We start from the raw sequence: 25,878 nt of genomic DNA, 5'->3' as shown, positions 1-25,878 counted from the left end.
CTGTAACAATTAGTATTGTTTTCCACTAGACTGTAAACAGACACTGACCCTTTCTGTCTTGTTCAATGTTGTATCCCCAGCATAAAGCTTAGTATCTGGCACACAGTAGGCACTTAATGTTCTTGGCTCTTCCACACTTTACTGAATTTTGTCAAGCCTCTTCTGATGCTGTCCACATCTGTCTGTCTCCACAGCTCACCTGACTGAGCCAGTCATCATGTTGTATCTGAACACTTTGGATTTTTCTTCACAGTGCAGCCAGATTAACTGTCCTAAAATGCAAATCTGATCATGCAACTCTACTCTCTAAAGCCTTAAAATGGCTTCCCACCACTCTCTGAAAAAAAGTCTAAAACACTCAGAATGAGGTTACAAATCTCTTTGTAGTTTAGATTTAACTTATCACTTAAAAGCACCTATGCTTAGAGTCAGAATGATTCCCTTTCAGATCTCTAACTACAAGTGCTCTCTCAACTCTGGATCTTTGCAAACCATATTCCCTATGCCTGCTTGAAACACTACTCCTCATACCTCCTCTTTCACCCAAATAATGGCTACACAATACTTGGAGATCCTCTTAGACGTCTTTGCTCCCTGGAAGCCTCCTAACACTCCCCAAGTCTGGCGTAGAGGGTCTTTCTATAGCACCTTCTACTCCACTCTCCCTCTTTCCCAAACACACTTATCATTTGTAGCATTAATCATACAGAAAGCTATGCAAAAGGGATTATCCAACTTCTTTTTGATTGTACTTCCCGTATTTATCACAGTGTTTGGCACACAGGAGAAGCTCAGTAAATATTAAACAAATCAATCCAAATGCTTCAACACTGAAGAAATTTTTCATAATTTCAAAAAAAATTTTTTGAAAGCTCCCACGAAATCTGCTCATTAAACCTTATTATTTCTAATCCTATACTCTTCAATTTATCCTATAAATCCAACATGGACCCCACACTCATTTCAACCAGCACTCCTAATTCTTTTGACAACTTACATCGCACCCTTCTATATTGCACCCACCTCTCTACTCCCCAAACTATGAACTAATTTAGCAGTGAATCTCTATCCCTCAGGTCCTAGACTGCTGATCTCAAGGGTTCCAAAAAGTCACAGAACTTCTCTAATTGGCTCCATTAAACTTACAGCTTCTGACCCCATTGGACTCTCATATGACATCTGTGGTGCTTCTCCTTATTTCTGGCCTGTTCTCTCTTCTAGCATATGTCTAAATTTACTTACCTAAAGCCCCCAGATATGCTAGGCCTGCTTACTCTCAGCACATGATTCTGCTTCTCTGTCACCAAGAGGGAATCAGATATGAATCCTCTTATTTTGCTCCAGACTTTCCTTCCTTTCTCTTGTACCTATTCCTTCTCCTCAAGCTGAAGCCTTTATCTGTACTCTTCACCCTACTCTTTCTGGTCTGCTCTTGTGCTATCCATCATTAGTTTTGGTACTGTCACATCTTACATTAATTTAACTCCACAAAGGCAAGATTTTATTGTGCTTTTTCATTGTGTGGCAGCAGCTGGGGTCACATTCATTCCACTGCTAGTTGATTACTGTTCATTAAGATGATAGGTAATAGCTCTTCCATACTTGATGTGCCTGATTAATAGGGAGCTTGAAGTGTCATAAAAAGAGAAGTGATCACATTTCTATCCCATCCACTCCAGCTCATCCATGTTGAACTAAGTTTGATATCGTCCAGCTAGATCATAAGGCAAAGGAAAGGACGATGTGCTGTGAAGGAGACAAGACACAATCACAAGTCATCTGCTCCCCAAAACCATCAGTTATCAGGCATATCCACCAGTGAATGGACCTTGCCTTGGTGATTTGATTCTAGTGTTTAAAACCATGCTTTTTTTCATTTTGGTTTTTTTCCCAGCATGACTTCAAATACAAGACAACAACAGGAATTAGAGACTTAGCAATTACAATCCTGGAGACAGTATATATTCATGGGCCATAATCTCCCTCAAAGCCTTCAGTGCTTTTAGTCAGCATCTTTTCTAAGTCACAGAAATCAATAACTATCAGAATACATAAAAGAGAAGGTCTGTGAATGGATGGATTCCTAGCTGATGATTGATTAGTGAGCTACAGGATGGAGCGTTAGGGATGAGTACTGTCAATGCAAATAAGACCACAGACTGCTCAAAATAAACATTATCGTAAAAAAAAAATTGAAGTTTCTGAAGTCTAGCTGGGAACTTTCAGAAATAAGCAGGAACCATAGCAGTGTTCCTGAAATCTACACACCCATTTCCTTCCCCCCCCTACCGAAACCACACACACTTAGCAAAGGCATTGTACTTGTTATGAGTCAAGGACAGAAAAACCAGGTAACTGTACAAATAAAAGGCAAAAAACAAAGCAAACCCTTTACACTTGCTGCACCTTAAAGCAACTACTACTTATGTTATGCTTTGATCTTTTCAGCCAAGCTCACTCACATATATTATGGCAATATCTTTGAAAAAAAGAAAAACATGTAAGCATTAAATATTTTAAGGACCTTTCACAAACCAAATGACAGTAGGTTTTTATTAACATATCTTACAATGTTGATTATTCCTGGTTTTGTAATTTCTGCTTAATTATAAAGATTGATTTAGCTTCTACAGTAATGTACTGTATATAAATGATCATTCATACAAGATATCACACCAGTACATTTTTTTTTTTTTGAATAATATACACACATCACTCTAACTTGGACCTGTTATTTTTAAAAGTGGGTTTATAAATGGGACTTTAAAAAGTTATGGAGAAAAAATTAAAGTTCTAGTTTAGCAGCATGCATGTATGTATTCAAGTACAATTTTCAACCAAGTGCTTTTTTAAAATTTACTGGTGACTAATTCACCAATACCAAAATAAACACTATCAAATACCCAAATTTTAAAGTTAAGGCTAATATTTTCACTTCACATCCATATGCACAACCATAAAACATTCCACTTTAAATATGCAGTAATCAAAGTCTGAATACATTATACCATGTATATATAGCATCAGAGTTTCAAACTGTAGAATTATTCAAGTTCATGAATCCTGTAACAATATTTTCTAGAGATGTAAATTAGAATTTTGCTCTTCAACCACATTTACAAATGGTCTGGTATTCATAATGACCAATGCAAAAAACATGATAGGCCAAACTTATGATACAGTATTTTAAAAAGTAGCAATGTGTTGGAAAGAACAACTATTTAGTCAAACAGAATCATTTTAGTCTTACAGAAAGTTATCTTAATATTTTGGAAATGCATATAAAAATAGCAAGCTATTTCCATGTATTTTATTGTAGAACTATAGGTAATTTTTATTTACTTTTTGAACACATTTGAATATGTACTGCTCTGCTTTCCCTATTTTATCACAAGGCCATCATTTAATGTCCACTTTCATAATCTGTAATGTCATATATTCAAAAAACTTTCAGAACACGGATCTGACATTATTTTTCTATTTTGTCATTAGATGGTTTTTAGCTTATTGTTACATGTAAAAATGTAATTTTGGTAATAAGCCACGGAAGTCCAAAGTACCAGGTGTTGCTTGATAGCTCTATATATGAAATAATCATCAAATTACTGAATCATTTGGGAAAAAATCTTGGTAGTAATATATAACATGATTTTCTGTAATCTTCCTTCCCTACTTATAGAGTGGGGTTAGCTCAATCATTCCCATTTTTATTAAAAACCCTACAAACAAAAATTGCTTTTCACAGCAGTTTCTAAGAAGAATGCAAATGCACTGCTCATTCACAAGAGTCATCACCACTGAGGCTTTCTTTTCTTTTAGAAAACCAAGCAGAAAGAGCAGTGATTACACTACACAAATACAATACAGTTGAACCTTTTGAGTTGGTAAGAAAGTTCCAAAACTTACGGTTCATTTGTGGGGAAGTCTGAGCATTTCAAATCCAATCATATAAACAAAAACATGGTTGGTAATAAAAGGTGGGCATGCACAGAATCAAAATCTGCCATGCATATGTTCTTAAACCTTTTGATTACATAGTAAAATCTATTTGCTACTACTTCTAGTAATTTCTCCAACTGAAATGGCAAACTTTGATTTTTAAGGACCCCTCAACCACACATATGCCCCCCAAAATGTACTGTATTATATTAACAGCAGCTATTTACTTATTTTACAGCTATTTCAATTATTTACCTGGGGAGCATATTTATGAAATTCCTGAGAATGAATTAAGTTTTCAGCAAGGCTTTAAACTTTTAACAGATTCCTCACAATAAGAAAAATTTTTAAGTTCTACTATTAGACCAACTTTTACTATACAATATTTCACATAAATCATGTTTTACATTTTTTTTTCTAATTATACACAGCATAATCTCAAATCAACACAAGAATGGCAGAAGAAATAGATGCATTATGTTTAGCAGACACAAATTAAAACACACAGAAGCCAAATAATTTCATACAAATCATACCCACTCTAGTATCAATGATATGCATTGTTGGGAGAATCATTTCTGAATGATTTTGTGAACACGTTGTGCTTCTTATTAATTGTGCACTTAAAAAAATGCTAAATAATAATTTGTTCTTTGTTGTGTTCTTCAGATACGTTTTAAAAAAAAAATTATTATACCGTTAATGCAATTACCAAGCACCTAATTTTGGAAAGGCTTCTTCATAATGTATGTTTTCTTGTTTTTCCTCAGCAAAAGCATTAATCCCAAAATTAAGTTAAAGCTTATTGTTGATAAAATAAATTCTTAATGAAAATGATAATATTATACAATGCTGAGGTGGCGAGTCACAGCCCATTGTAATGTGGACCCCATCTTTTATTGATGTGATCAAAAGTATGAGAAATCCACTGTTGCTCAAGAACTTTGTATCTTTCCTTACAAATGTAGAGAGGTTTGCCCCGCCTAGAATAAAAAGAAAAATAGAAGTATTAAAAGTAATACAATACAATGAAGATTTCACACACATTTCTTTTTCTAATAGATCCTTCATAGCAAAAAGTACACATAGTAATTTGGTTTATTTCACATTTACTCAGGAGATTGGTAGGGAAGATATCTAAAAAACTATAGCTCTAAATTAAGGACTGTCAAATCTTCTTAATGTTAAAAAAAATTACAGTTACAAAGTCAGGGATGGCACACTGGTTTTTACTGACCAGTCTTCAATAAAACGCCTGGATATATCCAGGCACGTCTAACCTAAGATCCCGATCTTCCTCTCCGTGAGCATCCAAATACACGGAACCCCAGAGGCAGAAGCGGTGGCCTCGGATGATGATAATCACTGATGCATTGATCAAAAGGAAAATCCCTGTTCCAGCACCACAGTTCTGAGAATGCTAAAAAATTAAAAACATATCAATGAACTTCATAATCAGATGTGCTTTGTAACAAAACCAAGAATGTCTTGATTAAATGTCTTTTAAATAATAGAGATTTTTAAATTTTTTAATAAGATTTCATCTAACTTAAGCTTATAACCGCACCATTCCCAACACTGTATTATTAATACATTAGGAGAAACTTGGGTAAGAAATATCTAGGAAGGCAATTAAAAGCCAACCAAATTCTGAGGCTAACATCCGCAACAGTATAGATGACTGTTGTTTCACAGCACATTTATAAGTATTTATCATTAAAGGACAGTAGGAGAAAGGAGAAGAACTGGAATTGTACTTAACAAAAGTTTTACATACTTAAATAAAGCCTTGGAGATTTTTTTTTTTTTTAACCCTTCTTCTGGATTAAAAAGATCAAAATCAAAACACAATCCCTATACAAGTATGTTTCGTATATTCAATTCAAAGAGTAGTTAAATTTGAAGAGGTGCCATGATTATTTACTACTGCTTACCAATACACATTCACAGTAACTTTGTTGCTTGCAGCAAAGTCCTTTCAGACATACAAAAGTACCACAAACAAGGCAAACAGCAGGATCTTTAGGAACCTTGGTGCAGACACTACAGGTTTTTCTGTGGTAGTACTGAAAAATGGTGTTATAATTCTCAGGCAACTGTAGTAGGTGTGGTAATTTCCATCTTGACTCTTGGATAAGCAAGGCCTAAAATATTATCCAAAAATATTCATTAGTCCTGTGTATTTAAGTCACAAACACAAAATACTTACTTTTTAAAAGGACTTTTTATTTTTTTAGAAAATCTGCCTCTAAGAATGTGACTTATTTTCTTAACACTCCTCTCATTTTCATTTTACAAATGACTAAAATAGCACTTCAACAATTATCATTCTCTATTTTAATGCAGTTTCAAATTACAACATGATGTAACTTTTTAAACACCCTAAAACATTTAAACTTATTACTTTAAAAGAAAAATATTAATTATTTCTAAGCATGCATGGAAAATATTGTAGGTGTATTTGTCTTTAAACATAATGCAAAACTTTTAAATCACTATACTATCTATTTATTGGCGGCTGGCCAGTGTAAGGATCCAAACCCTTGACCTGGTGTTACGAGCACCACACTCTCCCAAGTTAGCTAACTTACCAGCCTGTTACACATTCTTTAAAACCAAGTTTTGACCTTTCTCAGATAAAAAAAACAATTCATTCATGTTTTCTTTACTGAAGGTCATAGTTATAACTCATTATTTCTATTTTAATGTTTTATAATTTAGAATCTCTTTTCTAGAATATGTAAAATGTGTTACACTTCAAGCTATTAAGATCTTTTGTATCTCTAAGTGCTGGCCAATTCTTATCATAAAATTTCCTGCTATTAAGTATGAAAAACATGTCAAATTAGTTAAATTTCCCTACAGGGTATACTTTATTCACTATCTGCATTTGTATAAAAATACTGGTAATACTACTAATTTTTTTCAGATGCTACTCCATTTACACTTAAAATACTTCTTAAAATATAGTGTGAATCTATTATCTTAAGAAACTGTATAAATGACAGGCAATTTATATGGTGATCATCTCACATGACCTACAGTCAGCCATAATCCATCTAAATTGATGGAGCAACTAAGTAGCTAGTTTGTTGCTTATCAATGAATTCATGGATAAAATGACCACGGAAAGAAGGATAAGGACGATATAAGGGCTCACAACATGCCATCTGCCAGTACTCAGTGCCACTCAAGATGGCATATTCTGAAATGGGATGATTACATTAAAACCCTTCCATCAAGTGGAAGGGATAGCAATTTGTCCTCTCTAAAGTTGATACTTACTATAGATTAGATTATACACCTATATTACCTGGTAGCCCTCACCACACTGCCTCTAATCAAAGTATCTCCTTCATAAAGGCAGATATAAAGCAATAGGTGGGTATGCACAGAATTCACTGATCATAACATACAGTCGATCATCTGAAAAAATTACTGGTCTTTTAAATGATGAACTACTGAACTGATGAATGTTTAGATGGCACCAGCTGGAAGAAAACACCCATATAATGAGGTATATGCTTTACACAGCAACTGGTACATATGGGTGATCTTTCTTACAGCTGGAATGCATACATACGTAAACCAGGGGGTGGAAAGTGGCTGTGGCACTTCTCATGATTACACCTAAAAATTCAGTCTCAAATTTCTGCCTCATTGCTATCCTGGACTTTTCTGTGATTTTAGTACCTAAGGAAGCTGTGCATTATCTTCTACCAGGGGATATAATAATAGTTCCACTGAATTAGAAACTAAACATCATCTGATCATTCTAGGTTCCTCATACCACTAGCAGAATAAAGGGGAATGACTTTCGGCATTGTCTGAAGGGACTGACTCTGATTATCAAGAATAAAAATATTGTTGTACAACTGTAGCAGTATTCTGGAACTTAGACTGCTACGCACCAAGCTTGAAAGGCGAAAATTTAAAACAAAACTATTACAGTATTATATAAGCAAGACAGGACCAACCACCAGATGATCAGACCTCTCAGAAAAAAGTTTGGGTCACATCCTTGGTCAAACAAACCCAATCAATTGAGGTAGTGGTCAAAGAAGGTGAAAGAAGAAAGTCATATATATTTGCCTGTGTTAGCTACAGCTTTATGACTAGCTGCAAATTTTCTTGCTTACTATGCCATATACTTTTGCAACATTTTCATTCTCTTTTCCTTTCTCTTACTATTGAATTTAGGGTGAGGTGATAATTAAAAATTTCCAGACCATCTGAGCATGAGTCTAACAAATCAGAAGAACAATGAACATTTCCCAGAGCTTCTGGATGCAGGGAAGCATGATGATATAGTGCTTGGATAAGATTTCAGGCTGCTTATTTGGGAAAGTCATAGATATATATGCGGTTGTAACTAAGATGGTTACAACATTTTGAACAGCAGCAGAAGTGAAACTCTATGAATGAGAAAAAGGATGTGTATGCGCTGGGCAGGTAAGATGTAAATGTAGTGGGCCAACAGTTTGTTCCTTTTTAAAATCTGCCTAGCACCCTTTTCTGCCTTCTTATATTATTAGCATTACAAGTTCTTTTGGAAAATAACACCCTTTCCTGCTCCACACAGTTCTAATGGGGCTGCTCCCAACACAAGATCCTGCCCCACCACGGGGGTGTACATATGACACAAGTTAGGCCAATCAGATTCTCTCTCCCAAGAATTTGAATCTTGAGCACACACTTGGAAGGAAGGAAAGTGGCTGAGACAGTCATCCAGTGGCAACACTTCAGAGAAAACAGACCAGAGGTCCTTGTGGTTCCTCTTCTTCCCAAAGGATGCCTGTTCAGCTCTTCTTCAATGCCGCAAATTACTCAGCATGCTTCCAATAAATCCTGGTTTTTTCTGTGTGCTTTGCTTTTGTTTTGTTTTCCTTAAATCAGAACTGGATTTTGTTGTTTGCTACCAAAGAATCTTAACTGATACAAAAACTCAGAAGCAGTAATTCACAGACTATCTTTCAAGGGCACTGTTGTTGGACTATTTGGCTCCTAAAACCCTTTATTCTACTAGGTCTCCCTATTCAAACTGAAAATTCCTTAGAAACAGAATGTGGTTGGCCTAGGGTCAGGGTCAGGGTTAAGAAAAGAACAGAGTGGAACAGCAACAGGAATGGGGATGCAGGTCGAATGGGAGTATACTCAAACTGGCAAAAATTCAACATTAGCAAAAATAAATACCTACTACTTTCACTATAAAACAAATAATTATCACTCAATTTTACAAAAAAGATTAAATATTTATAATGACAACTTCTTATTTTTCATCAATATCCATACCAATAATCATTCATCTAAATTACAGGCTTGCTCTTAACCCATGGTTCATATAAAGACAAAAAATTTTGAATACGTTCATCACTTTTTCTGCCTGCCCTGGTTCTACAATTATACCCGTCTTTTATTACTCATAGGTCTTTCCTCATAGGTTTTCAGACATTAAAATATAACTTTAAATTTTAGCTATAATCTCTGAGTAAAGAAATTACTAGACAGGAAAAATATTTTTATATATAATATACAAGATTGAAATAACTCCTTGAATTTCCCTTTCCTTTAAAAAAAAATATATATATATACAGCAATTCCAGCCTGTTATGGCTAAATTAAAAAAAAGAAAAAAATGTATCATACAAGTAAAAATGCACAGGCCCATAGGGGATTTTTTTTCACCTCCTTGAGGATTTTTTTTGTTTGTTTTGTTTTTAAGCTTATAGTAAAGATACATTCAAGCTTGGTTACAAACATTAAACATGCATCATTTTTTATCTGCCAACCAAGCACAAACTTATTTTATACTGACTGTATATTTTAAAGTATATTCTCAGATATGACCTCTTAGAGTATTTAAAATATAGCAAGGAGATGACTGATTTTTTTTTAAATAAAAAACTGGTACTAGGAAGTGGGTTTATTGGTCTTTTCTAATCATATAATTTCAGTACAAAGTTTGTAAAATATCAGAGGATCAGAGGATATATATATTGTTTCTACAACATGTTATTGCATTTATATCTTTACTGCAGTGATCTGCGATGGCAGAAGCTTCATGTTATTTTTTTTTACTGAAATTGTAAAATATCCATCTTAAAGACATCAACTATTCTAAAAATTGTGTACAGGATATTCCTTTAGTGGTGGAATTAAAATGTACAAATATTTGCTTTTTCAAAAAAAATGTATTTTCTGTTAAAGTTTTAAAGGTTTTTCCTATATATTATGGGAAAAAATGTAACCGTAAATACTAATTTTGTACCTATATTGTACAATATTGAAAAAATGGCATAAAAGTTAAAAAAAAAAAGGTATAAAACGAGGTAGCATCTTTTTTAAAATTTCAGCAAGAAATGGAAAAAATAAAAGCAGAGACATTTATTTAGGTTTATCCTGACATTATTATTCACTACAATGTTTTAAAATTAAGTCTAGTCTGACATCTCCAACTGAAATACTAATTTTTTATTGTCTCTTTGATGTTCAAAATTAAAATTTTCATTTTCCCTGAAATTCAGCTTCCCTTTCAGCAGTTCTAATTCTACTGAAACAGAAGACAATGACACTATCCTACCACTTAATTGTTCCACAAATATTTATTAGGTGATTAATCTATATCAGGTACTTTCTAGGAACTGGAGATTCAAGGATAAATAAGAAACAATTTCTGCTTTGTGAAGCCCTAATTCAGACAAATTAAAGAAACAGATGTGACAAATCTGGCAACCATTAGAGATAGTGACAAAAGTGTGGTCATATAGCACAAATAAAAGGAGGGAGGGGATTAAGACTGTAAAGGAAGATGGACTATCAGACAAATCTTCACGTAAGAGGTAACATTTACTGCAGCAAACACTGGAAGAATGATTAATTCAATTAGAGAACTGAAGGAAGATACCTGCCTACCTTTCTCTGTAATGGCAATAAACAATGTTACAGAAGCTTGAAAATGTATAGCACACCTATGCAACATTCTTTTGTGATTTGAGCAAGTGCATTTGAGCATAGGAGTGATGCAGAATGAGGTTGGAAAGGCAAGCAAGATGGTGAAGATCCTTGAATGCCATGCAAGGAATCCATGTCTTCCTCCATAAGCAATGGGGCATCATTAATGGTGTTTAAGCAGAAGCATGTTCCTATCAGAACTATATATACTAGTCACTATTCTCCTAATGACTTGAGTTCAAGACCCTAAAGTCATGTACCGTTGACCAGCAAGTCCTGTATGTTTTTCTCAAATGTCTCTCGCATTAGTTACTTTCTAATTTTTACTAACAGAAAAATAGTCCAGATTTTCTTTACCAACTAAACCACCTCTGACTTCCCTCCCTAATTTACCTACTAAAAAGCCACCAAAATTACCTCCCTAAAACACTAATTTCATCATATCATTCCATTTCTTGAAAACTGTAGTTCTAGATGTGGAAGAAAACTGTAGTTCTACATACGGTCTAAACCAAACCATGGCATACACAGCCACACACTGCTGCCCCAACTCTACAATTCACTCATCTCCAACACAAACCCTTTTACCAGCGAAGCTGGCAGCATTTGCCCAGCAAATTCTAAAGTTAAAGATATGACCTTTTACTTCTGCTAGTCCAAATCTTTTTTTAAATATGAGACAGTTCTCCTTCAAATAAGAATACAAGTTCCTCATCTACCTTAAAATTCCTTTGTATCTTCCAAGTACAGTGCTATGATTATTTAAGGTATTCAATAAAAATCTGCTAACCTAAAACAAACTAAAAGTAATAACCAATACCTTATCTTTGTCAACTGAAATATTTCTGCTTACATACCCATAAAAGAAATTTATATAAGTATACCCTTTTTTCAATTTTATCAGTTTAATAAATGCTGCCAAGAACAGATGACCTGAAATTTTAAATTCTTCATTATTCTCTCACCTATTAGTGTAGCACTACTGTGGCAAGTAAGTACTACTCTTTTTACATACCTTTCCTTGTTCTGCATGTCTTTCAGTAAATGACTTTATCTCAAAACACCACTGAGTTATAATATCAAACGCTGGAACTGGCCAATCCAGGCAGGAGGCACTGATGAACGGATGCTCTGTTTGGTAAAATGCTGGCAGCAGTCCCAGGCAGCTGGCAAGAACGGAAAACTCTTCTTCTTCCTTCCAGACATGAAATAAAAAGTTCTCAAGATATTTCATCAAGAACATTTCCTATTATAGATATTTTAAGTGTCATTCTTATCAATCACTTCGGGACAGTAAGAAAACTATCTTAATTGAGTCAACTGAAAAAAAAAGTGAAGGCAGTAGGAGTAGCAAAGAAGAGAGAAAATGGTTCCTAGCTATTATATCCAAATAACTCCAAAATATTTCTCTTTGAAATTCGAATCCTAAGTGTCATAGCATCCACTTCTTTTATACATTTAGTTTTTAAATAGAATTGTCACAAATCTGATGAATATAGTCTATAGAACCTAGCTACTCTGTGAAAGCAAATGCTAATTTGGGGCAAAGAGAAAGCTACTTTTAGATTAAAAGACATTGGTTGTTAGTGCAGATAAAGAATAGTAAAAACAAGGAATTCACAAGAAGTAGGTCTAAATAATTTGCCTGGACTCTGAATAAGTGTGAAAAAAGTCAGTTTAAAAAAAAAAAAAAAAAGAGGGTGGATTTTTTAAAAAACTTGAGAGATTTAAGAGCCAAGCAATTGAAAGCTCTATCCACTAGTAAAAGAACCAGAGAAATCAGTGATCCAAGGACTCATATCCTGAAAGTTGATTTTTAAAGAAGTTTCTTAGTCTTATAAACACAAAAATAGATTCCCCAATCTCTACTTATTTTACCAAAAGACCATATAGAAGGCTAGTGTGTCTACTCCCTTTGTCTGCTGGATCAATTCCTAATGTCTTCCCAATTCTACCTCCCCAGGGAAGCCTTCCTTACCCACTTAATAAGACCTCAGACCACTCAGCTCCATTCAGATAAAATGAATCCTTCCATACTTTGTAAATATCTCTACTCTTGCACTTAAGTTTTCTATTAATAACTTTAAAAATAAGCTGGCCTTCCTATAACACTGTGAGTACCCTGGAAGTAGGGGCTCTGTCCTCCCAGTGCTTGACACAAAATAGACATTCAACAGACACTTGCAAAATTTAACTAATTATGCACCCTAACTAGAAAATTCTGAAATATGCTACAAATAAGAAATAAAGATTAAAAAGCAAATGATATACAGACTGAAAAAGACGTTAATTTTTAAAATTCTACAAATGAGGCTATAAATCCTCCATTTATATATCTACACAAAGAAGGCATTTTAAAAAACTTACTGAGGCATAATTTACATACCAAAAATTTATCCACTTTGAGTGTAGTTTCATGAATTTTGGTAAAGGTATAGTCACGCAACTACCACCACAATAAAATTTTAGAACAATTCCATCAGTCCAAAAAATTTGCTTGTGCTCCTGTGCAGTCAATCCCACCCCAAGCAACCACTGATCCACTTTCTGCCATTATAGTTTTGGCTTTTTAAAATTTTTCATATATAAAAAAAAATTTCATATAAATGGAATCATATAGTACATAATCTTCTGTTCCCAGCCTCTTTCACTTAGCATAATATTTTGAGATTCACTCATGTTATTGTGTACATCAGTATTCCATTCATTTTAATTGCTGAGTGGTATTTCACTGTATGAATATATCACATTTTGCTCATGTGTTCACCTGTTAATGGACTTTTGGGTTGTTTTCAGTTTTTGACTATCACAAATAAGGCTGTTTCGAACATCCACTTAAAAGTCTTTATGTGGACCCATGTTTTCATTTATTTTTGGTAAGAAATTGTTGGGTTGTACAGTAAGCATATGCTTCATTTTTTAAAGAAATTGCCAAACTTTTTCCAGGTTGACTATACCATTTTGCATCCTACCAGTAACAAATGAGAATTCTATGTATTATAAATCCTCACCAACAGCTGGTATTATCACTTGTGACATTAATTTGTACTTTTCTAATAAACAATGATGATGAGCACCTTTCCATCTGCTTGTTAGCCATTCATACATATTCTTTTGAGAAGTGTCTATTCAAATTTTTTGTCCACTTTTGTGTTGGGTTTTTTTGTTTTATTATTGAGCTATAAAAGTTCTTGTTGTTTTTTTTTTAAGAAATTAGTTTTGAGCTTGATTTCAATCTCCCATAAAAAGTCTGTCAATGAAAATGAATGATAGTTACATATTTAGCAAGTTACACAATACGTATAAAGATTACTATACCCTAAAAGAATTATGTAAAGTTAATGTTTGATTAAAATATTTACATCAATGGTGCTTTGTAGACTGCTTAATAGTGTTTTTTGTTTTTTATTCTTTAAAAAGAACAACAAAATTGGTAATCCTTTATCTAGACTGACCAAGAAAAAAAGAAAGACAGAAATTACAAGAATCAGAAAGCAGGGGCATGAAAAACAGTTGCCTCTTCTATTATGCTAGAATGGGCTTTGAGGAGAAAATGTCTTCCTCTTTCTCTGGTCTCCACCAGTGACCCTCCTTGTGTCACTGCAGTTGGGTGTCTGATGGGCCACCTGCATGGTAGCTGTGGCTACTACTGTGGCGTCGAGCCACTTCTGCAGCAGCTGTGGCTGAGGTGGTGGTTGTAGTGGGCCACCTGTGAGGAAGTGGTGTTTTCAGCATGCTCCTTGTCTGTTTCTGGGCAGAAGGGGGCTGCCTTTGGCTCCTGCCTTGATATATTTTTAATACAAATCCATTGTCACACACTTTTTTTGTTTGTTTTCAGACGTAATTCACATACCATAAATGTCACCTTTTTAAAGTGTACAATTCAATGGGTTTCATTATATTCACAAAATTCTGCAACCATTGCCACTATCTAATTCCAGAATATTTTCATCCCCCCTATTATAAATTATTTTTTAATTTCATGTTCAGATTGCTCATTGCTAGCATACAGAAATACAATGGATTATTTCTACATTTACCTTGTATCTTGTACCCTTGCTGAATTCATTTATTAGCTCTAAGAGGTTTTTGGAGATTCTTTTTGATTTTCTACATATAAGATCACCTAATTTGCAAACGGAGATTGTTTTACTTCTTCCTTTATAAACTGGATACCTTTAATTTCTTTTTCTTGCCTAACTGCCTTGCTAGAAAATTCAATACAATGCTGAAAAGAAGTGGTGAAAACAGACATCTTCATCTTGTTCCTAATATTGTTCCTATCTTTCACTATTAAGTATAATGTTATCTATGGGTTTTTTCATAGAGGCCCTTTATCAAGTTGAGAAAATTCCCTTCTATTCCTAGTTTTTTGAATATTTCTATCATGAAAGAGTGTTGGATTTTGTCAAAAGCTTTTTCTTTGATTATTTAGATGATCATATGCATTCTTCCCATTTATTCAATTAATATGGTAAATTAAATTAACTGATTTTTTTGTTAAACCAATTGTGTATTCCTAGTAAAACAGAATTAAAAGAAAACATGAGGTAGAAGACATCATCAAGATGGCAGAAGAGACATTCCCTGGCATCACCCTCTCCAAGAACCAATCAATTTACAACTACTAAAAAGCGAAGACTTACCCACCTGGGACTACTGGAGCTTGGGGGAAGGGAAGGAGAGACCTGCAGAGTTCGTGAAGGTGGGAGAAGCTGCAGTGAGAGAAAGGACCAGTCCCAGTGAAGGGTGGGAAGAAGTTGTAACACACAGAGCAGGAGCTGACAAAAGCCACATCTATGCCCTTTGTGTGAAGTTGCTTGTAGTATGCAGAGGAGAAGGCGGCCTTGGAGTGCACCATACCAGCCCCCAGGCCTGCAAGACAAGGTGCCCATGTACCCACATAGGAGTGAGGGGCTGTGGCCAACCAAAGACAGGAGCCACCTACAGGCCAGTGTGTCATCGCAAAAGACCAGCACACAGCCAGCCCCATGGAAAGTGTTTGGGATGTGGTGGGAGGCTGGCCCACCAGGGGAACAATGGGGTGCAGGGTGGGCAGCTGATCTGCTTTCTGATTAGCACAGGCCCAATCAGTAGAAATTAGTCAGGGAGACAGAACTGCAGGGGGTGTATTTTACTGGAAAGACTCAGTCCTGGGCCAGAATTTCCAAACAGCCCGGGTATATCTGACCTCACAAGACCTAGATGTGATTAAAAGGCCATAAATCAAAATCTGAGCTGCACTAAAAGCCTTCCCCAGAGAATGAGCAGCAAAGCAACAATTTAGCTCAACCACAGGGCTCAAGTGCTGTTCCCCACAGGAAGTTCTCCCTATTTTGGAAATAACCAAAGGACAATAAATTAGTTCTAGTACAGAGTTTAATTGGTGGTGGAAGATAATAATCCAACACAGAAATGGAAAGAAAGAAAAACAAACCACAGATCAGAAGATCAGACAAAGCTCTGATATTAACTGGTATATGTCTACCACCACCAAAGAACACCTATAAAACATACAAGATGTAGCAGTCTCCTCAAATGCCAGGCACTGATGTAAAGACACAAAGATTGATTAAGAATACAGAAATATGACACCATCAATGGAAACAAAGCAAGCACCAGCAGTGGACCCAGAAGAACAGCAAATTTATGAAATGTCTGACAGATAATTCAAAATAACCTTTTTAAGGATATTCAGGGAGTCAAAGAAAATACAGATAGAAAATTAAATGATGTCTGGAAAATAATCCAAGAGCAGAATGAGAAACTTGACAGGAATTCAATCAATGAGATAAAGCCAAATAGAAATTCTAGAAATAAAGAATATATTATCTGAACTGAAAAACTCAATAGAAAGCTCCAACAACAGATTTAACCAAACTGAGAAAAAAAAAAAAAAGCAATGAGCTTGAAGATAAAACATATAAAATTATCAAATCAGAGGAGCAAAAAGAAAAAAAATTAAGAAAAAGTGAAACAGAAATACAGCAAATATGGGACTCCCTCAAGCAAAATAACCTCCACATAACTGGAAAACCTGAAGGAGAAGGAAAGGGAAGAGATGTTGAAAGCATATTCAAAGAAACAATGACTGAAAATTTGCCAAGTATGAAGAAAGATGACAGCATGCAGGTACAGGAAGTTCAGAGGTAGCCAACCAAATTCAGTCCAAAGAGAACATCCCAAGGCACATCATCATCATAATCAAATTATCAGAAACCAAGGACAAAGAAAGCAGCAAGAGAAAAGAAGCACATAACATTCAAGGGAGCCCCAATACGTCTCTCAGTGGAATTCTCAGTAGAAACCCTACAGGCCAGAAGAGAATGGGATGATATATTCAGGGAGCTGAAGGAAAAAGACTGTCATCCAAGAATTCACTATCCGGCAAAACTAATCCTCACATGTGAAGAAGAAATAAAATCTTTCCCAGACAAACAAAAACTAAAATAATTCACCAACATTAGACTTGCCTTACAAGAAATGCTAAAGTAAGAGAAAGATGATGATGCTAAAGAGTAGCAAGAAAACATTTGAAGATACGTAACTCATTAGTAAATTAAGTTCACAGACAACCTCAGAATATTCCAACATCATAAGGGATGGGAGATGCGGGGTAAATAAACCACTTACATTCTTAGTATGAAGACTAAAGGACAAACTTAATAAGACAACAATAAATGCAACAACTGTATAAGAAATAGGCAATATTAAAAGATGCTACTTGAAACAATAAAATGTCAAAAAGTGGGGGGAATAATGCCAAAGTATAGAGTTGGCTTTGGTTCTTTCTTTTTCCTTAGACATCAAAGTTGTTATTAGTCTAATAACTATGTTTTTTGCAAGCCTCATATAAGAGACATACTAAAAATAAAAATAAATAACAAGAAATCAAAATACACTGCTAGAGACAACCAATCAATCACAAAGACAGTAAAATTAGAAAAAAAGAAAAAAGGATCAACAAACCAATCAGAAAAAAAGAACAAAATGGCAGTAACAAATTGCTATATATTAATAATAACTCTAAATATAAATGGATTAAATGCCCTAATTAAAAGATAGAGAATGGCTCAATGGATTATAAAACAAGAACCAACAATATGCTACCTACAAGAAACTCACTTTACCTATAAAGAAACAAACTGTCTGTAAGTGAAGGGATGGAAAAAGATATTTCATGCAAATGGAAATCAAAAAAGACTAGGAGTAGCTATACTTAGATAAAATAGACTTCAAGCCAAGGAAAGTAAAAAAAGATAATGAAGGTCATTATATAATGATAAAGGGATCAATTCAACAAAAGGACACAACAATTCTAAATATATACGCACCCAACTCCAGAACATCCAGTTATATAAAGCAATTACTATTAGACCTAACAGGAGAAATAGATTCCAACACAATAATAGTTGGGAACTTCAACACCCCACTTTCTGCACAGGACAGATCATCCAGACAGAAAATTAACCAGGAAACATCAGAATTAACCTGTACTATAGGCCTATTGGTCCCAAAGAAATACACAGAACATTTCATCCAACAGCTGCAGAATACACATACTTCTCAGGAGCACATGGAACATTCTCTAGGTCATAAAACAAACCTCAACAAATTGGAAAAAAAAAATTGAATCATATCATCTATCTTGCCCAACAACAATGTTATAAAACTAGAAATCAACAACAAAAAGGACACTAGAGAAACCATACAAATTCATGGAAATTAAACAACATGCTCCTAAACAATGAATGGGTCAAAGAAGAAATCAAAAAGGAAATTAAAACATTCCTGGACACAAATGAAAATGAAAACACAACCTACCAGAACCTCTTCCTTCCAGAAGAGGGAAGTTTATATCAATAAATGCCTACATCAAAAAAGAAGAAAGACTTCAAATAACCAACCTAACATTACACCTCAAGGAACTAAAAAAACAAGAAGAAACCAAACCCCAAATCAGTTGAAGGTGAGAAATAACAAAAAAAGTAGCAAAAAGAAGGTGCTAGGAGGAAAAAAAAAAAAAAAAGAAGGGACACTTACCCTGCCAGATATAATGTCAATAATACAACCATGGTAATTAAATCAGACCACTACTAATATAGGAGCAAATAGCCTAAGAGTATACAACAAAGAATCCAGAAATATGAAAATATGATATCATGAAAAATCAGTACAAAAAAGTTAGATAATTTCATAAATAGATTATTTCTTAAATAGTGTTGGGAAAACTATTTCATTAAGTGAAGGAACTATTTCCATTTCACACCATACTACAAAATAAATTCCAAACTGAATTAAAAATCTAACTGTGAACATAACGCTATGAAAATAATAGAAGAAAATACAAAATAATTCTATAATCTCAGACTGCAGAAGAATTTTTAAAATAAGATTTCAAAAGCACAAGTCATAAAAAAAGTGATAGTCTGACAACACTAAAATTAAAATTTTCTGCTCCACAAAGGACACAACAAACAAATAAAAGCCTGTGAAAAAAATATATCTGCAATGATTAAAAGCAGCACCAAGATAATGACAGAAACCCAATTTTTAAAAATGGTCAAAGACTAGGAATAGAAGATATACAGAGAGAAATTTAAATAACTAATAAGTATATGAAAAGATGACCAACCGCATTTATAGGTAAAATGGAAATTAAGTTAACCATAAGCACATGCTTTGCACTCAATGACTGGCAAATATTAGAAAAATAGCTGAGAAGAAGTACTGGCAAGTATACAGGGGAAAACAAGAAATGTTCTATACTGTAAATGGGAATGTGAACCTTGAGCAGCCATTTCAGAAAGCAAACAGGCACAATGTATCCTATGCATCCAATAATTCAATAATTATGTACAGAGCCCAGAAAAACATTATATTAAAGAACATAAGACATTAGGTTCATTGTAGCAGTTTATTTTTTCCCTAAAAGCAAAGAGTTGGAGGCAGCCTAGATGTTCACCAATAAGGAACAGGTAGAATGTGGAATATACGTATACTAGAATAACACTATACTCCAATAAGAAGAAATCAATTTACAGCTACATGATTAAGTGGCATTTAGTAGAAAAAAAGTAAGAAAAATACAAGATTTATTAAACAAAACCAAAAAAAAAAAAAAAAAAGACTGTATGTAGTTTATACTGACGTGCACATTACTTCTGAGAAGTAATGGATAAAAATATTGTGTGGGCAGTGAAAGGGGAATGACAATACTAAAGGCACTATACATGGACTCATGCTCATGGCATGCCATAAGAGCTGAAGAGTATGAACAACTGAATTCCATGCATGTGCCCCTCCATCCTTCCTCACAAAAAAGAAAATTTCAGGTAAAGAAAGAACAAGGGAAGCAATATAAATACTGATCAGATGAGCGAAGTAAACTCTACCTCTGATTTATTAGCTCAGACTTGTTAGCTTAGACATCCTTATATTTTTCTCATTGCAAAATGAAAACATATTTTATAAATATATTTTATTAAAAAGTTGATTAAAAACTGCTTTGTAAATATCTTTGAACATATAAATGTTTAGTCCTTTCTCCCCTAAATGAAAAAAAGTGCTGTAAATGAATGATTCCTGAGTTAACTTTGAGAAAAACAAAACAACACAGTAAGGAAAAATTGCTGAATAAATAAATTTGCAGTTAGAATCAAAGGAAACCAAAAAACAAATTTTAATGAAACATTTTTTTGATAAAGTATGATATATGAATGGGTGAAACAAAATACTCTAAATGAAAGAAAGTGACATAAAGAACAAACTGTTAAATCCACAAAAGTTAAAGTATGTATAACAATACACCTACCTATACCATAATTAATAAAAATAGAAAGCCAAAGTGAATAAAGTGTAAGAGCAAGCAAATACATATACATACTTCAAAAACTTGGTGGAAAAATAGTATTAAAGATAATATAAATCTTCCCATAAGCTTTTTGAAGACCCCTCATGTGCATATACACACATGCTTGTGCGCACACACACACGCACACAAAGTAGTCCCCCCTTATTCTCAGGGAATAAGTTCCAAGACCCCCTGTGAATGCCTGAGACCACAGATAGTACCAAATCTGAGTGCCGGTCAATGGGAACATGTTTCCATTCATGTTTTCCAGCCACAAATTTCATGCCATTTCCATCTCAAACTAAGCACTTATCACTCACGTGGCTATAACTTTTGCAGTTTAAGGTGCAACAATAAAACTAACAATTTCTTTTTCCTTTGTCACAATTTCATGAACAGAAGATTTGTTCTTAACCGTAGAATTTAGTAACCTCAGCACATGACTTTTTTTCCATTCCTTATTTAAGACAAGAACTTTCACCTTTTCACGTAAAGGAAGCACTTTACAGCTTCTCTTTGGCATATCCAAATTAACTGCATCATTACTCTTGTGTTTGGGTGCCATTATGAAGTAAAATAAGGGCTACTTGAACACAAGCACTGCAATACTGTGACAGTCTATCGGATAACTACATGGTTACTAAGTGACTAATGGGTGGGTAGTGTATACATCGTAGATATGCTGGACAAAGGAATGATTCACATCCCAGGGAGGACAGAGAGGGACTGCATGAGATTTCATCATGTTATTCAGACAGCATGCAATTTAAAACTTATGAAGAGTTTCTTTCTGGAATTTACTGTTTAATATTTTGGGACCACAGTTGACTGCAGGTAACTGAAACTGTGGAAAGCTATACCAAGATAAAGGAAGACTACTGTATACACAAAGTAAGATTACATAGATAATAGAAACCTAAACAGAAAGAGAATAAACCTGTCTAAAGCTCTAATCCCACGTTTCTCACTTCAGTTGAATTGATCCACTTAAATGGTCCAACCAGACCCTAAGCTTGAACATATGCAAAGTATTTTCATTTTGTCCCCACAAATCTGCCCCATACTTCCTCTTTCTAGTAACTGAACAAATGTCCAAGTCTCCCAGGCTCAAAACACAAGTATAGTATGACTCTCCCCTTTCTCTTGACTCCCATATGCTCAACTAGCAGTCAAATCCTGACTAATCTACTGTGATTAGAGTGAAATCTCTAATCACTCCCTGTCCTCTTCTATTCCCAATATGTCCTCCCCCAACTGGTCTTTCTGTTCCCAGTCCTTCCATTCCTCATACCCCACAATTTGTCTAACTAGAATGAGGTTTTACCTGGAAATAAAACTTGAATTATGTCACATTTTTATCTAACATCTTTCAATGGTCCAAATTCCCTCATGTGAAATTCAAGATCCACTACAACTTCATTTTAATGTCTTTCTGACACTATGCCACACTGTTCCCTTTCAGGCACCCTATTCAACACATTTCTTTCTTGGTCTAAGCACACGTTTGGTACTGCACTACAGGTATCACTGTACACTCAAACCCCAGACCAACTTTCAAGGCCCAGTTAAAGAGCTTCTGCCTCCAGGTACTTTCCAACTTATGGGAGAAAAAAATATTCTCCAATAAAAACAAATGACAAAATATGCCATAAGGTAACAAGAACAGGAAGAATCACAGCTAATGACCTTTAAATGTTAAGAAAGTACAGTTGAAGGAAGATGTTGATTTAGTTTGGTTAATCTTCTCCATGCTTGAGGATGTTCATATGCCAGAAGGAAACAGTTTTTTAAAGTTAAAATTTTTTTTAAAAAAAAGAAAAGAAAAGAAAAAATATATGTAATGGATGAATATTTTTACTTTGTTCAACATCTTATAACTCTAAATAGAATGTTTGGGTGACAAAATATGCAAAGGTTACCTTGATAATAATGGTCAATTACTTAAGAGAGAAGGAACAAAAAATTGCTTAATTCTGATAGAGATGGTTTCAAAGGCCATAAACATGATAAATGCTTTAATTCCCATATCAAATTCTCTACAATGAAATGGCAGATAAATCAGGATCATAATCCTATAAGCAAGTTTGGATTTACTTACCTTCTGGTTTTCTACCCTGTCCCCTTCTTGCCTACTCACATTGACTCACAGTTTTATGAGACAGATTAAACTGACAATACATCACTCATCCAAGTTTTAATACAACTGACTACAAGCCAAACATTCTGCTACTATAAGATCACATAAATGCTGTCATATCTTCAAACAACTTGTTTCCTGACCAACATAACTTTTAAAATTATATTAAAAGTGGTGATATAAATGTCAATAGAGGGAAAACTATGATACTATTCAAGTACTGGGCAAGTATTATCACTTATCTAATCTAAAACTTCTCAAATATTCAACATTAATAATATTACCATAAGATGGATGGGTGCTAACCAACACAAAAATAACAAAAATAGTAAATATTCTAAATATTTACTCCTTTAAGCTAGACTAACATATAATTATATGACAGATATATATATATAGATAAATAGATTAAAGTATTATACCATATACCAGTATATTTCAAAAACGTAGCTTATTGCAAAAACAAGGCTCCCTCTACTCTCTTCCCCAAATTATACCTGGCAGCTAGGTAAATCTTCCCCAAAAAGGTGGTGCTGAAGAAGGCTTGTGATTCTGAGGAAAGGTAAGCAGAAGTCCTGTAAGCATTTTTCCATGGATTCAGGAGACCAAGCAATAGGGCTAACCTAAAGTCAAAAAAGAAATTTGAACAGTTCATTCCATAAAGAATACATCTTTTTTAAAAATTGCATTCACAATGGAAACAAAATTTAATTTTTTTACTAAATAACCACTACATCTAATCTTAGCAAAAGCATACCATTGCACACTCCTGAGTTCCTTCTTCATGGTACAACTTTCCTTTAGATAGTTCACTTATCACAAAGCTTAATAATACTTCATAAGACTTTTCTGCATCACATGCATTCTGGAAAAAAATAAAATATTAGTTACATAGATCACTGAGAATTTCAAAAAATTTACTTTGGCAATAACACTTTTTAATGAGTAAAACCCTCATTATATTACTCTTCAAGCATATGAACTTCAATTCTTTAAAATCTGGGTAAAAACACAGAACTTTGGATTTACAAATGAAATTGGGTAGGTGGCCAAAACTAATCTCCTACTTTTTTAAAAAACAGTATATACATTACATAATGTATATGTAAATGAATATATGTAAATGAGGCCTTTTGACTCAGTAATTCCCACTCCCAGGAATTTTTCCTAAGGAAGTAATCCAAAAGAAAAAAAATCTATATGTACAAGACATCCGTTGCAGCACTATAATAGCAAAAAAATTAGAAATGACCAACAAAAGTGAGGCAGTTACCTAAATTATAAAATATCAACTCAACAGAATATTTTATAGGCAGTGAATATGACAAATTTGAGCTATATGAAAAATATTTACAATGTGAAAAGAGCCAAACGAAATAATATATATAACTCATTATAGTGGTACAAATCATATGCATGTTTTGTATGCATGTAATAGAAGAAAATATGAGCCACAATATATTTTTTTTACAATGTCACTCAAATTCCTTGAAGTGAATTTGTTAAAAACAATTTACTACAAAAAATAGGATAATATATTTTTTATAGAATGTACAGATAATTACATTAAGTAACAGTCTACACTTAAGCTTAATGACTACTTCCATTTTTATAAGAAAGAAAAAATAATGGCTATTTATAAATTTAAATTCATTTCAATATAATCTTTACACATAGAGAAATGCACCTCTTTTTATATTCATTGAAATATTAGAGGAAAGTGAAACATGCAAATTACAGTAAAATGTAAATTGGGATAAAGTAATAACTTTGCTATGATGTCATTTATTCTACTCATTAACTATACTTTTAAAACAGTAAAATATAAGAATTGAGTAAACAATATGGAATATAATTTTATCCTGAACTTTTAACACATTGATAAGTCTTGATCACAGAATTTATCTCAGTCTTTCTAGAGTTTCTCATTGTTTCATCCACGTTACTGTGCTCTTTTCAACTAGACTGTAAATTTGAAAATATCAGGAACTATGATTTTTATTTTCCATGTATCCCTCTGCATAACAAAACTCTGAGCAATACCTGTTGGCTCACTGATGGAATTAATTTTGGTAATACTGGAGTTTTTGACCTTGGACTGGTTGTACCTCTTTTGATAATCAGTTCTTTGCATTATCTTTAAATCACTCCTCTACTTTCTGCCATATTCACTGAGCCATGTAGTTTTAATGTCCTGATTCTAAACTATAAAACATCCCTGACTCTGCAAGTGCTCTCCTTACATCATGTGATGTGAACCACCCTTGAGTAATTAATCAACAGGATGATCACTTGTTAAATATGTTGACCTACCTATAGGTTACATATAATTCACAAGAATCAATATCCCACTGACTATTAAAACAGCAACATATTATGTTTTTTTAAATTGATTTAATTAAATTACATGTAGTTCTTAAACAGGCAGAGTTCACTTAAATTCAAAATGTAGAAAACAACAAAAAAAATATTACCATGGATTTGCTACTATTAATCAATGTGATATACTTAAGGTTCTCTAAATATACAATCCAGGCTAAAAGCTTTCTTAATTGAGTATATGCTTTTGAGTAAAAGATTTATAGAGTATAACAGAAAAGTATTTCAAAGAATAATACTTTAATGTTCAGATCACCCAAGTAAGGTACTGAGTGATAATTTAGCCTTTGAGTCATTACAATCAAATAAATTTTAAGCACTTCCTTTATACATGGCAAATTCTATATCAGACCAAAAAGTTAAATATAATGTAACATTCACTGCTTTGTTTTTTGTTTTGGGGGGGTCAGCTGGCCAGTAAGGGGATACGAACCCCTGACCTTGGTGTTATCAATGTCACACTCTAACCAACTGAACCAACCACCCAGCCATGTTCACTGCTTTTTATTGAGAACTCTTCTCACCAGAAGAGTGTTGAATGGGATAAAATAATAATTTAATTTCACACATACAGAAGTCTTTAGAAAGCATATTTTACATAAGCAATCTTTGAATAAAC

At 33.8% G+C, this 25,878-nt stretch overlaps 1 protein-coding gene across 3 annotated transcripts in view; it reads right to left on the bottom strand.

Annotated features, from left to right (window-relative positions):
* Positions 1-2,508: 2,508 nt before the first annotated feature.
* The window catches only part of UBR3 (ubiquitin protein ligase E3 component n-recognin 3), a 233,502-nt gene continuing 210,132 nt past the window's right edge, over positions 2,509-25,878 (bottom strand). For all 3 annotated transcript variants that reach the window (XM_063088738.1, XM_063088752.1, XM_063088745.1), the window contains exons 35-40: positions 23,638-23,745; positions 23,378-23,503; positions 11,906-12,085; positions 5,874-6,083; positions 5,220-5,359; positions 2,509-4,922 (exon numbers count right to left, since the gene is read on the bottom strand). In XM_063088738.1, coding sequence (XP_062944808.1) covers positions 4,805-4,922; positions 5,220-5,359; positions 5,874-6,083; positions 11,906-12,085; positions 23,378-23,503; positions 23,638-23,745 — 882 coding nt within the window. In that variant the 3' untranslated portion in view covers positions 2,509-4,804. The remainder of the gene's footprint in view (positions 4,923-5,219; positions 5,360-5,873; positions 6,084-11,905; positions 12,086-23,377; positions 23,504-23,637; positions 23,746-25,878) is intronic.

The sequence above is a fragment of the Cynocephalus volans genome, chromosome 1 (assembly GCF_027409185.1).
Source record: "Cynocephalus volans isolate mCynVol1 chromosome 1, mCynVol1.pri, whole genome shotgun sequence".
In the NCBI taxonomy this organism is placed as follows: domain Eukaryota; kingdom Metazoa; phylum Chordata; class Mammalia; order Dermoptera; family Cynocephalidae; genus Cynocephalus; species Cynocephalus volans.
Note: the sequence above shows the minus strand (reverse complement) of the source record. Positions and strands in the feature narration are given on the sequence as shown.